General features: G+C 45.3%; 1 protein-coding gene across 2 annotated transcripts in view; it reads left to right on the plus strand.

Annotated features, from left to right (window-relative positions):
* The first annotated feature begins 69 nt into the window (after positions 1-69).
* The window catches only part of LOC147009783 (ligand-gated cation channel ZACN-like), a 34,871-nt gene continuing 20,753 nt past the window's right edge, over positions 70-14,187 (plus strand). Inside the window, exons 1-5 of one of the 2 annotated variants that reach the window (XM_085860825.1) lie at positions 70-1,182; positions 2,209-2,386; positions 7,632-7,676; positions 7,831-7,937; positions 8,128-8,294. In XM_085860825.1, the coding sequence (XP_085716951.1) occupies positions 2,213-2,386; positions 7,632-7,676; positions 7,831-7,937; positions 8,128-8,294 (493 nt within the window). In that variant the 5' untranslated portion in view covers positions 70-1,182; positions 2,209-2,212. The remainder of the gene's footprint in view (positions 1,183-2,208; positions 2,387-7,631; positions 7,677-7,830; positions 7,938-8,127; positions 8,295-14,187) is intronic. The other variant, XM_085860823.1, reaches the window with a different exon arrangement.

A 14,187-nucleotide genomic window follows, 5' to 3' on the forward strand; every position in this document is an offset into this window, starting at 1 on the left:
TCTCTCTCTCTCTCTCTCTCTCTCTCTCTCTCTCTCTCTCTCTCTCTCTCAAAAGGGTGTCATGTCGGAGTTGTGAGCAGTGAGTGGAGCCGTGGTAGGGGCCTGGAGAGAGCGGAGCGCAGCGGAGCCAAGGTGTGTGGCCTGCCGTGCCATACCGTGGGTCGTTGGAGACGCGACATCGCGGGTCGCCCCAGTGAGGTGAAGGTAGCCAGCTCGGTCTCTAGAAGCCTTTGCGGTCTACACGGCTCCATGTTTATAAAGACCCCAAGGGGGTCCAGTCTACCCCTCATCTGTCCTGGGGTTTTTCCTTTCTTTTGAATGAACGTTGTGGCACCATGTCTTCAAGTAGAACTGTAAAGTGTGTACGTAATAAATAGACGGTGGTAGCTCTTTGTCTTGCTCATGTCTTGTCCCTACCCCCCATTCATTGCATAATTGCATACCTGCATGACTGCATCACTGTTTACGTGTGCTTGTGAAATAAATGTTCTTGTTTAAATGTCAACCCATTCGTTGCGTCCTCTTTCCCTAATTGAACTGCCATCTTGCACTCGGAATATAGTTGGTTTTTAAATAGCCGATAAAGTGATCGGGTCCAACGGGGCTCGCGATAACACCCCGCTCGGTTATCCCAAAACTAGGCGAGCTGCTTAAGCAGCTCGTTTTCAAGCGGGCCTCGTTGAGGTACAATCTCTCGGTAATCTACCCACGCGATTAATTAGGTAAATCGAAGATTTGGCGATCGGACCCTGTAGCGCGGGTAGAGTGCGGACAAGGTTGTGGTGTGGTTAAAAACACACCCGTGGCTGGTTTCCGGCGTTGATCCGGAAAGCCGCGACTGGATTGTCCGTTTCGGTGGGTGAGGGGGCCGCCATTGGCTAAACGCGGTCACTCGCACGCCGGCGGGCGAGAACCGTAACAGTATTATATGTAATCCACACTCCGGACAAGCGATTTGCACAAAGGATTACCGGTGAAAACTAACAAAGCGCTTCGTTAAGCCCTCACAATATTGGAGAGAGTGTTGGTTTCGTGTTTCTGTTTACATTGCTCTATAAAAAGGATCCCAAGCTGAGAACGTGGGTTTCGCATCCCTTTGCCAAGCGAGTCGTTGTTTCTCCAAAAACACCAAAATGCCTCGGAGATCAGCTTTCTGCATGTCTGCTCTTTTGCTGATGACAGGTAAGAACTTTTCTTCATGGTTACAGATGTTCAAGTTCAGTATATTTGGAGAACAGAGTGACAACATTCAATTTTTGGTCCACTTTTCTTTCTGCTTCTGCAACTTCCATGCCTAACAATAACTTTAAACAATGCCTTGGCACTAAAACATGTGCAAATACTCTCAACCTTATACAAGTACAATACACAGTAAAATTCTACATTACAAACTCCGTTGAAGCAATATCAACAAAATATTTCTTTGAAAAACAGCCTTGGGGACTGTCAGGATTATTCAGAGGTAGCGTTCTCACTTCTGCACCATGAATTAAAACTGCCACCCTGGTATTTCACAGGCACAGTGTTGTATTAATGAGTGTGTCATCCCATCAGATGGGACATTTAGCAGGGGGTCCTTCTGCCAGCAATGGCTTGCCAGTGGACGTTAAACATTCCGTGGTGTCCTTCACCGATTGAAGGCGAGTTCTGGCATCCTGAACAAATTCCAAATTCCAACCTTGTCTTGTATAAGGCAATCAACAAAATCCTTGGTAAGGTAATGGCAAACCATCATGTATATATATATATATATATATATATATATATATATATATATATATATATATATATATATATATATATATATATATATATATATATATATATATATATATATATATATATATATATAATCATGGGCAAGAGACTGGCTCAGCAGCTTAGGCACACTTAAACGGTAGAGGGATGCACAGGTTCTGTTTCATCTTCCTCGTTCATGAATATTATGATTTCTCTTGTCGACATGTGTTACCTGGTCAAATTCCAAGTTCCTGCCGTAACCCATGTTGTATCACTGGCACAGCCATGCTCCCAAGCAAATGATGCTAGCCACAGCCATTTATTGCATACGAAAGAAGGACCCCCTCAAAGAGATCCTGGCATTTAATTCCTGATTGATACCTCTTTTTTGATGTTTATCTTGAACTCCCCCCCCCTTCTGTCCCCCTCTCCTTCCCCATCACCATACCCTCCTTAACATGACACGAGCTCGATGTTGTGTGACGTCACAGTGCATCATTGCCTGGATGCTGCCTTGCTGGGCTCCATCAATGAAAACCTCACCAGTTTCCTGATGGCAGACTACAAGAACAGCATTATACCTGCTCTCAACAACGAAACATTTTTCGTCCAAAATGAAATAAAACTTTGGCTGACCCCAAAAGTGGTACTAATGACCTCTTGGCTCCTTTACACCACATAGCATACTATCCCATGTCTACCTTTTCTGCCATATTTAGATTTTTGTACATTCTAATCTCAATTTATTGAATGTCCTACTGTTTGTATACAAGACTTCACCCAAACTTTCTCATGTTAAACCTTCAACGTTTACCCCGCGCACGTGAAGCGAAAAGCGAGGTGAAGCAATTATTGGTTCATGTCCGTTTGTCTGTCTGTCTTATCAGTTTATGATCATCAGTTTATGATGGAGGAACGGCTTAGTGAAATTGAATGTTATATTTTGAACACAAATCGGAACATGAATCAGAAGACGAGTCTTTCGTTTCAACGTACTTTGTCTCTGAATTCGTCCCGATCACACATGCAAAGAGAGGGGTGAGATAGTATTTCTAAGCGGTGTAAGCGCTTCAATATTTAGGATGTCCGTCCGTCCGTCAAACAAAAAGTTTGAAGCGGTGCAGATGCTGAATTGACGCAAAGGGGAGTTCTAGCTGCCTCGCATCAGGAGAAGATAATGCCAAACTGCAACGCTTCCTTCGGACACGGGCGCGGTTTTTATACTCTGTCTGCCTGTCTGGCAGTGAAACGAAATTGTAAATCATTCCAAACAGGAAACTTACTGCTTTTAAGCATGTCATAAAGGACACAAACAACCGGGATGAATAACTAATGTAATGTGTTGGATCGGGAGGTGGAAATCGATACTGGGTAAAACGGCGGTAAAACCCAGAATTTATTTATTTATATGATTTTTACAATCTTTATTGGTTCACGAGTCAGTAAGTGACCACTATATTCGTTATGTCTGTCTGTCTGTCTGTCTGTCTGTCTGTCTGTCTGTCTGTCTGTCCCGAGCATAGCTCCATGAGTTTTGATCTGATCCTGATAAAATTTGGGTGGGAGGTTTATATCATGATCGAGTTGTGTTTTCCTGAGAATGGTCGTGGTGCGCCCATTATGGGCGGAGCCATGCCCAAAAAACATGTGTTTTTAGGGGGTAGCCGATTTCAAGTTACATCTTCTCTGAGGGGGTTTGTCGAATCTGGCAGGGGTTTCGGTATTTCGTTAGCCCAATGGCACCTGCATAGCCCCACGGAGCTCGATTGTTCATTTTCGTCCCAAGGTCAAGGTCACAAGGTCACGAACTTAGAAAATGTCAAAAAAAATCAATAAATTGGGCATCGAGCTCCTGGGGTTTTCAACTGTTTCGAATGAAAGTTGGTATGCAAGTAGTGCTCTTCGAGTACTACAACTTTCATCATTTACGTTTTTCCCGATTCCTGCCAGTTTGCCCGTGGCGTCCCCTTCAAGTTTGTTTTTACGCTGATTTCATCAAAGTATGGATAATCCGAGAATTGTGAAATGCCATATAGCCTATATGACGTTATATTGTTCCTGGAATGTTCCAGAGGAAGTTTTGCACCAAAGGTCATAATCCTTCACCTTTGACCTTTAAAGGCCACAAAGGTCAAATTTTCAAAGTTGTGGGAATCGAACCAGGTTTTCGACCTTCTTCGACGAACTAACTCCAATAAGCTATAGCACGTATCTTGTTTCCTTATTTTAATGTCCACAACATTGTTTTGTGACCTTTAAAGGTTATGCAAAGGTCAAATTTTTAAAGGTGTTGAACGAAACCGAGTTTTCGACATTTTGCAGCTAATAACCCGTCACTCGTACCACATCATGTTGATCATTTTTATAACTTGGTCAAACATCATCACATTGTCTCATCCTTGACTTCTGAAACAATCTACATCGTCAAATACCGCTCGTGAACCATTGTCATCTTCAGACTTGTATTTAAATTTAATTATACACTTGAAGACTGAAGGACACAAATCGCCTTCATAAATACTTCCAAGAACCTCCAGCTTTGCAGTACTTCAATTTAAATGAAGGCTCAATGGGGTGGTGTACGAGGGCGCGGTTCCGGACTACTTCTAGACCACTTCGACAGCACCAAATTTTCAGATATATATATATATATATATATATATATATATATATATTTTCAATGATCGTTAAAATCACTATTTTATTAAAATTGAAGTAACTGCACGTGGTATCCTCTTCTATTTCCTCTCCAGTATTTATGTAGTCATGTGATGTTCTGAAAATGCTTGATATTTTCACTTGGTCTCATGTTGCTCTGGTTGCTAAGGATGACACTGGTAAATGTGACCATGAGCAGCAGCCTCCTTGATTAGAATTTGAATCAGACTGATTGACTTGGTTTTGGCCATAATCAATACTGGGTAGACTCGTATTTATATTTCTGCAAGATCTCAGTTCTTGGAAGTGTGAGGATACACTTGTGCAAAAACCTTTAGATACAAATAAATAAATTTGTTCCCTTACAAGGAACTTGAATGCAGGAGGAGGCCATTAAACCATTGGCATGGTGGGCTGTTTGGCCGTTCTCTATCCTGTTTTTTTTTCAATGCTAAGCATCAAGCAAGGAAACAGCATGTGCCTCAGCTCGGATCACAATCGGATCGCCAGCCTCTCAGACTCAGAGTGGACGCACTATAATCACTATCCCACCGAGTCTGGTGAATGGGAGTCATCTCCATGGGCGACTTTTTCTGTGCTGGTGTGATATCCCTTTTTCAACAGTAGGGTTTTGCCGGGGTCTGCTTGGGCACAGTTGTTCCATGAGTTTTCCACATTCGATTCCCTCGCGACAATTCCCACCGGGGCGGCCCATTTTGGGGGGGAAATGGCCGACAAAATTGGTAGGGGTCGGGATGGATGAATTCAAGCCAAGGTCGAAGAGTTGTTAAGTCGTGAGTATGCAAAGTAGCTCAGATCATGCTTGTTTTTTTTATGGCATGCAGGTGAAAGCGTAACGCAGGCCTCAAAAGGAAAGGTGTACGCACTTAGGGAAGGAATATATTTTCTCCAGATGTCCGTAAAAAGAGCGAGATTATGATATTCCACGACAGCAAAGCAAGCAGCGGTTCAGCACGGCCTATTGGATTTTTGTACATGTTTTCTTGCATGAATATTTGTTTTGATCATTGATGACATTTCTCTAGGGAGTCATTTGGACGTCCTGTAAGTTCACAAGAAGTGCATTCTGAGAAATCTTTATCCTGAAACCCTTCTGTGCCCCCCTCCCACCACATTTGACTCAAGTCCACCTAACAAAACAGGAAGAGGATGAGGTATTATGGATCTTTTTTTAGGAACATGAGCCCCCCCAGGGAATGTGTGTGTGTGGCCCGTACATAGAGCTGTCTCCAATAAAACAATCTGAGTAAAACTCAAGAGTATAACCTTGAGTATCTTCATGACATTTCATTTTGGGCCTAGTGAGTCATGAGGTTGACCACGCCAGTAAAAGATTGACATGAAAAATAGGCCATCTAGCCAAGGAAAGAACCTGAAGGAGTTGATATTGCCCTCTTTTAGACCCTTTTAGGAAAATAGAACACCCACTTCCTGCGGGAACAACAGGAAGGGTCAGGTTATTATCCTCTCTGGGGTATCTAGATTCCAGTAGATCTTGACTCGGGTCTGTGCGTCTGTGATGTACACGATAAGCATAGAATGCCTCAAGGATATCAGCATTCCTGCAAATTTCTTTAAGTGTAGTGTTAAACAGCAGTAGGGACTGTTTGGTGATTAAACACTTTGTGGTTTATATTTTCTACTTCCGGTGGAGGTGCTCCACAATAAACTACTTATACATGTTAACATTGCATTTGTCCAAGGAGGTAAAACCCCTTTGGGAGAGGGAATATGAGTATTAATATTGTTTTGTAATAACATTAATGTTATGCAATTATCATCACCTCCGGCACTGAAGGTGGAAGGTTTTGTTTTCACCCCGATCTGTCTATTTGTTTGTTTGTGTGCAGGATATCTCAAAAAGTTGTGGTTGGGTTCTGATGAAATTTGGTGGGCAGGTTGGGTGTGTGACGACGACGAACTGATTAGATTTTGGTGAAGATCTAGATCCGGATCCAATGACCAGAGTTTAAAAAAATAATTATTTACCATTGCGAGACAGGGCCAAAAGCGATATATAGCACGATATCTCAAAAAGTTATTGGGCCTTATATGTTACACTGGATCGGGCATTGCGGGGTGGAGGTACACACTTTACCGAGTGCCCTTCGAGTTAGTATTGTTATTACTTTGGTGATTAGAAGCGGCCTTGGAAAAATGTCACGATTCGTTTTCCTAACATGGATATACACCTCAACACGGATTTTTCCCAAGGTGGAAAAGCCCCTTTGGAAGCGGGGCAAATGAAGTTGCTACAACCTCCATCATGTGACCCTTAGTCCTCCTGTCAAGTTTGGTTGAGATTGGATAAGTATTGACTGAATGCATTGCAGCCAAAAAAACCAGACAGACAGACAGGCACCAAATTGCGTATTTTAGTGTGATTTATATTGTTTTGATTTGGTTGTAACTTAGGGTAGGTTTTGTGTGGTTCAGTTTCAGGGGGTGGTATTCCATTTTACTCAGCTCTCGATTAGGTGATAAGCTCCCAGGCTTGTAGGCCAGGTTTGGTCATGGTTGATATTTTTTTGGAACTGTGCTGCAGCTGGGGAGAGCCGTCCATCACATGGGTTGGTAGTTGTGGGGTAGAAATGATTCCCCCCCCCCTACATGACACCTCTGATGGTATACAACCCAAGGTGTATACATGTGAGTTAGGTTGTGCACAAGTGTATCCAAGAGGTAGAACAATAATAGGAATCAAATTGGGGGGAGCGGGGAAGAGGAGGGGTAAGATCCCTAGAGAAACCTCAGTGACCTACAATTTGACCCACTTACACCACAACACCGATTGCTCTATTTGAGCAACGATTAGTTTAAGAAAATAAAACCTGGACCGACATCCACTCATGACTAAATTCAAACATTTTCTTGCTTGTACCTCATTGTCAAAATATTTGGCCAAATGTGAGATTTGGTACCCAAAACATTTTCCTGAAAATATAAAAATGTAAACTAGATTACTGTTATTGGTTATTAACACAATGTTAAATTTAAACAATGATCCAATAACCATGTTATACCCATCTTTCGTATATCGCCCATTCCCAAAGGGATGGGAGAGGCTGCTGTAACAGGTCTGTGTGCCAGTGAGTGTGTGAGTCCGCACGCAGATCTACTTTGATATAGATCGTTCATTATCAGATCTACTGTCATTTATGTACCCCGGTGAGGCTCTGCATTGGGTAATGCTCTTGTCTTGTTTCCTTCAGGACATAAAGGAACAACAATTTAGTATTGTATTTACTGTACTCCAGGTGAGTAAATAGATGTGACCAGGTGATGTGTGGTTTTAATTCACTCCCTTTTGTCAATTTGAGGTTCTGATCATCTGAAGTTCCTCCATTTGTGGATGTGGGTCTTTTTCATCATGATGGGTTAACGTTGCTGTTCTTGTGTTTTACTTGCAAGAACTGGGTCGATTCACGTTTGGCCTGGGATGAAAACACGTTTCCTTTGCAAGAGGTTCCTCTTCGCATCTCCGATTTGTGGACTCCAGACATTGTTGCACTCGAAGCGTGCGCACTCGTTACCTCGTCACGTTTGACATTTATTCTTCTTTATTTATTAATTTGTTTTTTACACCCAATATTTGCCTTGAACTATAGCATTTTCCACCACCAGGTCACATTTTCTTGAGTTCCTTCAACGGTACAAACAAGCGCTGGACGAGATGATTGATATCGTACTTTGATATTTGCTTTGCAGGAATAAAGAGTCAAAATTACATTCATTTGACAATGTCCTTGTGAGCTCGAATGGAACCGTCAGTTATCAAAGATTCGTGAAGGTGATCAGCAGATGTAAAATGAATATTTATTTCTACCCATTCGACCAACATGATTGCCTTGTCACCTTCCTTTCTTCCTACTCCGGTAAGTCCATGATCCAAGATATTGATGACTGCTTGAATGTCAATCAATAGAAGAGGAAACTTTGCTTTGTTTAATATTTCCCATTAATTAACAGTTGCATCAATTCATTTTTAGATCCTCGTGGAGGATCTCAAGGTCTTACTCACGTTGTTGTTCTTCATCTTCTTCTTGTGGACTTTTTTGTTTCACAGCCGACAGTTTTCATCGAAACTTCCTGAAACTTGGCGGATAAATGTAAAAATACCCCGCGCAGACAGTAACCATCTCCGATTTTGAAAATTCCTCCTAGAAAAAAAAAAGTTATGACGTCAAAATATCTCCGCTAATCATCATCACATCATCACAATGATACATCACATCACAATCACCGCACATCACTAGGACGTCATATCAATTTTTATGATGTCATTCCTATTTTTTGACATTTTTTGTTTCACAACCCAGAGTTTTCATCGGATCTTCCGTGAAACTTGCCATGTATATGCAGAAAGCCCACGCGCAGGCAGTAACCATCTCCGATTTTGGAAATTCTTCCGAGAAAAAAAAGTTGACGTCATAATATCGCCGCTAATGGAAATCGCCCATACCATTATCTCCGAAACTAGGCAAGCTGTTTGAATTTTGTTTGCGGGAATCAAGCCGGGCATTAGCACAGATAATTTATCGCAAACCTGATACATCACAATGACGTCATATTCGTTTATATGACGTCATTATTAAGAGGATGAGGATCTTAGGTCATTTGAGCTTGTTTTTACAAGGCTTTCATTCCCTTTTAGGATGTGGTTCATACTACTGTACTTTGTTAACCAGATTTTAGTGTCTATAAAGGTGCCGCAAGGGAATTTGAGAGTGAAGGATGTGGTACTGGCACATCTAAATGGCAAATTAACAAAACTGTTAGATGTCCACCTGACTGTGTCTGTCTCTGTGCCCCTCTGTAACCTCCATTATATTGTTGTGGTTACCAGATTCGCAAACCACCATTCAGGTCCCTTAGGTGAGGTATCTCGGTAAGTGCATGTGTAGTTAGGCCCAAACCCGTTGTCTAGTGGGAATACATGTCATTTATGCGAGCTGCGACTCTTCAGGATAGCCGTTTTTCTTTTACTATCTTTATTTTGGACCAACCGCCATGATCACAACCACAACATCAACCACCGACCACAACCACCGCTTCACCACAACCGCCACGACCTTCACGCACACCTCACAACCGTAGCATCGCCACCATTCTTGCCCCGCTGTGGGTACCGGTGTTGGACTCATGCAGAACGCGCGTCGAACAGCGTGTACAAAATCACGGATTTTCTGCTTCAAAAACGGATCAAAAACGACACACGCCCACTTTTTGCCGTCCAATCGGTGAGCGAGGGGCGATTTGGCCCCGCCTCCAGAACGATCGATATATGCAAATTTGTGGATCAAAAAGCCTTCACGCCCACTTTTTCTCGGGCCAATGGGGAGTGAGGTGAAAGGTCAAAGGGAGGGGGTCAAAGGCGAAGTTACGGGGGGGATAAAAGGACCGTGTTCGTCAGTCAGCAGAACGGGGTCGGAGAGTCAAGAAGAGAAGAGAAGAGGAGAGTCAGAAGCAGAGGGTCAAGACTTCGCGGGCGGTGGAGCTGCTCGTCGTGTGCGTTGGAGTCGGAACGGAGGGGACGGAGCTGTGGAAAGGCGGCGACACCAGACGAGGGGGTGCTCGCGTCGTGCAGGAAGCTGCACCCGAGGGAGGCCGACAGCGCGACCTGGCCGAGGTGGAGACGCTCGTCGCACATAATAAAGATCCTCTATACCCCGAGCATCAGCAACCCCCTCCTGTTTCCCCCCGCGCTGAGATAGTGCGACCAAGGGGGCCCCGTTCCCACCCCCTGCCAGGCACTGTCCGCGAGGCCCGCGGGTTGCGGGGCCATCGCCGCTCCGCGTCTCATCACCAGACGGGTAGGCCCGACCCGGTCTCGGCCTCAGGCCTGCCCCATTCTTGGGGGATTTCTTTTCCTTGGTTTTGGGTATGTGTTGTCGGCGCCGTCTGTGAAGTAGAATTGTATAAGTGTTGCCGTGTGCTCGGTAGTCGGTATTAGCTCTGCACTGTGTTTTCACTTTTATGTTTGCTTTTTGTGTAAATGGAATTGTGTTTTCTTTTTTGTGTGCATTTGGTGGAATTGTATTTGTGTGCTTCCCGTGTGCCGAGAATAAATGTGCTTTATTGTTGAACTGTTCTCCCGCTTCGCTTCGTCTTTTCCCCCATTGAACCCTCATCTTGCTTCACGTAAAGGGTTGGTAGTGGGCTGAATACGCCCGATAATTAATCGAACCGTCGAGGTCGACGATAACACCGCTCGGTTATTCTGATAGTACGGAACGGGTCGCTTAAGTGGCCCGTGTCCGAAGTCGACCTGCGGCGAGGTGCGATCGCCCGGTCTACCCTCCGCGTGGGTACTTAGGTAGTTCGAATTTGGCGAGCAACCCTATCCCACGCGGGGGCTGATTGGCTCGATCGCGGTGAGACCGAAAGGTCCACCCGTGACTGGTTCCCGGCGTTAGTCCGAGAGGGTCACGACTGGATTGTCCGTCCGGTGGGCGACGTGCCGCGATTCGAGTTACGTGGCCGTTCGCACGCCGGCGGGCGCGAAGACCGCAACAATATATTGTAATCCAGGGCAGTTTGTATTGTCATCACACTAGCTCGAGTACTAGCAAATTGTCAGTTACAATCATAAAACTGGTGAAGAACGATGTAAAGATCACAGTACATTCACAGCTATGGAATAAAACGTTTAAAAAACCAAAACAACAAGAATATTCATCATTCGGTCCATCCAAAATGCAATGTGCATGTGCCAGCGTATGTGCGCCGACATACACACATGACCAGAGTGACACACACACACACACACACACACACACACACACACACACACACACACACACACACACACACACACACACACACACACACACACACACACACACACACACACACACACACACCATCTCTGCAAACATTACGACAAACAACTACAGTTGGAACTTGGAGGCCATCTGGGGGCTCAGTGACGATCCTGAAAAGAGCCCTCATCACAAATCGTTGAGAACAAGCCTGACCACAAACCTTGAATGCATGGCTCCCAACACCAACAATCACAAGTTCATGTCAGGTCAGGTATGTGAGCATGTGCCAGAGCAGCGCGTCGCTGCGTCCACTTTCCGTCGGTACTCCAGGGGTCTCCGTCTGGTCATCCCATCGGCAGATGCCTGGCCCATCCCCATTTTCTTGAGATGCCGATCAACCTGCTGCAACCGCAAGGCACGTGGTCGGCCCATTGGCCTCCTCCACTCACGAGGCTGCCTCGCTGAGAGAATCTCATGAGCAGGATCAGCGTCAGGAAACTGAGCAACATGTCCATGCAGCCGCAGCTGATGCTCACGGACAGACTACGCAGGAAAAAAAAATCTCATTTGAATCTCCCTCAGCAACCGCTCATTGGACACAAAATCCAACCAGCAAGAGCCAAGGATTCTCCGAAGAGACCTGGTACCAAAGGAATTAAGTCTCCGTCTCAGATCTCCAGTCAGAGTCCAAGTCTCACATCTATAGAACTAGGATGGAAGCACCAAGGACCTGAACACTTGGACTTTCGTCCTCCCGCACAGGTACCAGCAGCGCCACACCCCATGATCTAGTGAAACCATGATTCCCCAGGCCCAACCCACACGTCTGTTGACCTCTGGCTCACAGCCAGCAGAGACATGAATATCACTGCCAAGGAGAGTGAATCTCTCCGTGACCTCAAGATCCTCACGACAAACAGCTACAGACAGGATAACAGCATCCAAGATGTCATTGAAAGCCTGGATCTTAGTTTTGACCCAGGAAACACATAATCCCAGCGGCTCCAACTCCTCATTCAGCACCATGAGGACCCCCAAAAGGATATCTAGAGTCTCTGCAAAGATGACTGCATCATCTGCGAAATCAAGGTCAGAGATCTTGACATTCCCAAATGATGCACCGCAGCTTGATCTCTCCGACATCCTCCCCAGAATCCAGTCAATACAAGTGCTGAAAAGTGTGGGGGCCAGTACACACCCCTGACCAACTCCAGTAACAACTGGAAATAAGTCAGAGATGGTACCACCACATCTCACAGCACTCTCAGTACTAGAGTGGAGTTCAGACATCAGATTGATCAATTTTGGTGACAACCCACGAAGACCAAGAATCCTCCAGAGGGCAGCCCGATTCATTGAATCAAATGCTTCACAGAGATCAACATAGGCTGCAAGGAGCCCCTGCCGAAACTCTCGTCTGCGTTCAGTGGGGGCCCGAAGAGCAAGGATACGGTCAATCGTTGACCTGTTTGGTGTAAAGCCTGACTGCTCTGGACGCTGGTGCTCAAGCAGATGGTGGCGAACCCTATCGAGAATTATCTGAGCAAAGACCTTGCCCGGCACTGAGAGCAGTATCACCCCTCGGTAGTTGTTGCAATCCTGGCGATCATGCTTCCTTTTCCAGAAAGGAACAACAAGGCCCCTCTTCCAGTCTCTTGGGATGATGCCTGTGTTCGAGGTAGAGCACAGAACTACCAGCAATGACATAAGTGCAGCATTTCCACCAGCCTTGAGAAGTTCAGCATGGATGCCACAAATCCCAGGAGCTTTACCCCATTTCAAGCAGTTCACCGCAGCCTATGTATCTACAAACAAAGGTGGATCACAGTTGATTGGAGGGTCAGCAATAGGGATAGTAACACCTCTGACATCCAACTCAATAGCTGGTGGATCAGCCTGGTATAGCTGTTCAAAGTAACCGGTCCTTCACTTCGAACTCCTTGTCAAGAGCTCACAACCCTCTGCTCTAATTGCAGTACACCGAGGGACGGGCTTGGATGAACGTAATGCGTGAATTCCCCTGCAAGCAGGACGAGAATCACTTGACCACAGGTGTTGCTCTACCCTCTCACAGATTCCTCGCACATAGGCCTCCTTGTCCACTCTTAGTGCACGTACAGTTTTACGCCTCAGCTCCCTGAACAGCTCAGCTCTGCCATTCAGCCTGGCTCTGCGACTATATTCAACGGTATCCAGTGTTCCCTGAGAGACAAGATTCTTCTTTGCCCTCTGGTGAGTTCCAAAACATCTGCCAGCAACATCAAGGACGGTGGTCTTGAAGGCACTCCACAACTCTTCAAGATCCTGCAAAGCACCCAGACCCCCCAAATCCCCACTCAGCATGTTCACAAACTCCTCAGCCACCTTCTCATCCTTGAGCTTGCCAACATCCAGCCTAGGCTGGGATGGTACCATTCTCCTGGATTTAAGCTGAAACTTTAGAGTTGCTACAACAATCCTGTGGTCAGTATTGAGGAGCTGAGCATTCTGGTAGACCCTGCAGTTCTGGATCATCAACCATCATCCATCAACCATCCATCCAGTGACCATCAACAAGCACAAGGATAATCTTCTTTGCCACACCGCAAGGGTTGGACGAACATGTCCAGCGATGAGCTTGTGGGCGCTGAAACCATGAACCAGCCACCCTAAGTCCATGACTTCTTGCAAAGTCAAGGAACTTAGTGCCATTCTGGTTCATAGTTCCTGACCCATGGGGACCAACACACACCTCATAACCATCCCTATCAGTTCGAGTCGATGCATTCAAATCCCCCAAGACTAGAAGAGTATCTCTCCTGGGGCACTGATCAACCACAGACTCGAGCGTAGCATATAATGCATCCTTCACGGTGAGATCACTCACCACAGTTGGAGCATAAACAGAGACGTCACTCCATGAAAATGACACCCAAGGAGTGACGAATCCTTAGTTTCATCATATGCTCATTGACCGGTGTTTCCTCAATTATCATTGGAGTCAGCTTATTGGACAAAGCGACAG

This window comes from Eptatretus burgeri, chromosome 17, assembly GCF_056783735.1.
Source record: "Eptatretus burgeri isolate ZD-2024b chromosome 17, Ebu_testis_v1, whole genome shotgun sequence".
Lineage (NCBI taxonomy): Eukaryota > Metazoa > Chordata > Myxini > Myxiniformes > Myxinidae > Eptatretus > Eptatretus burgeri.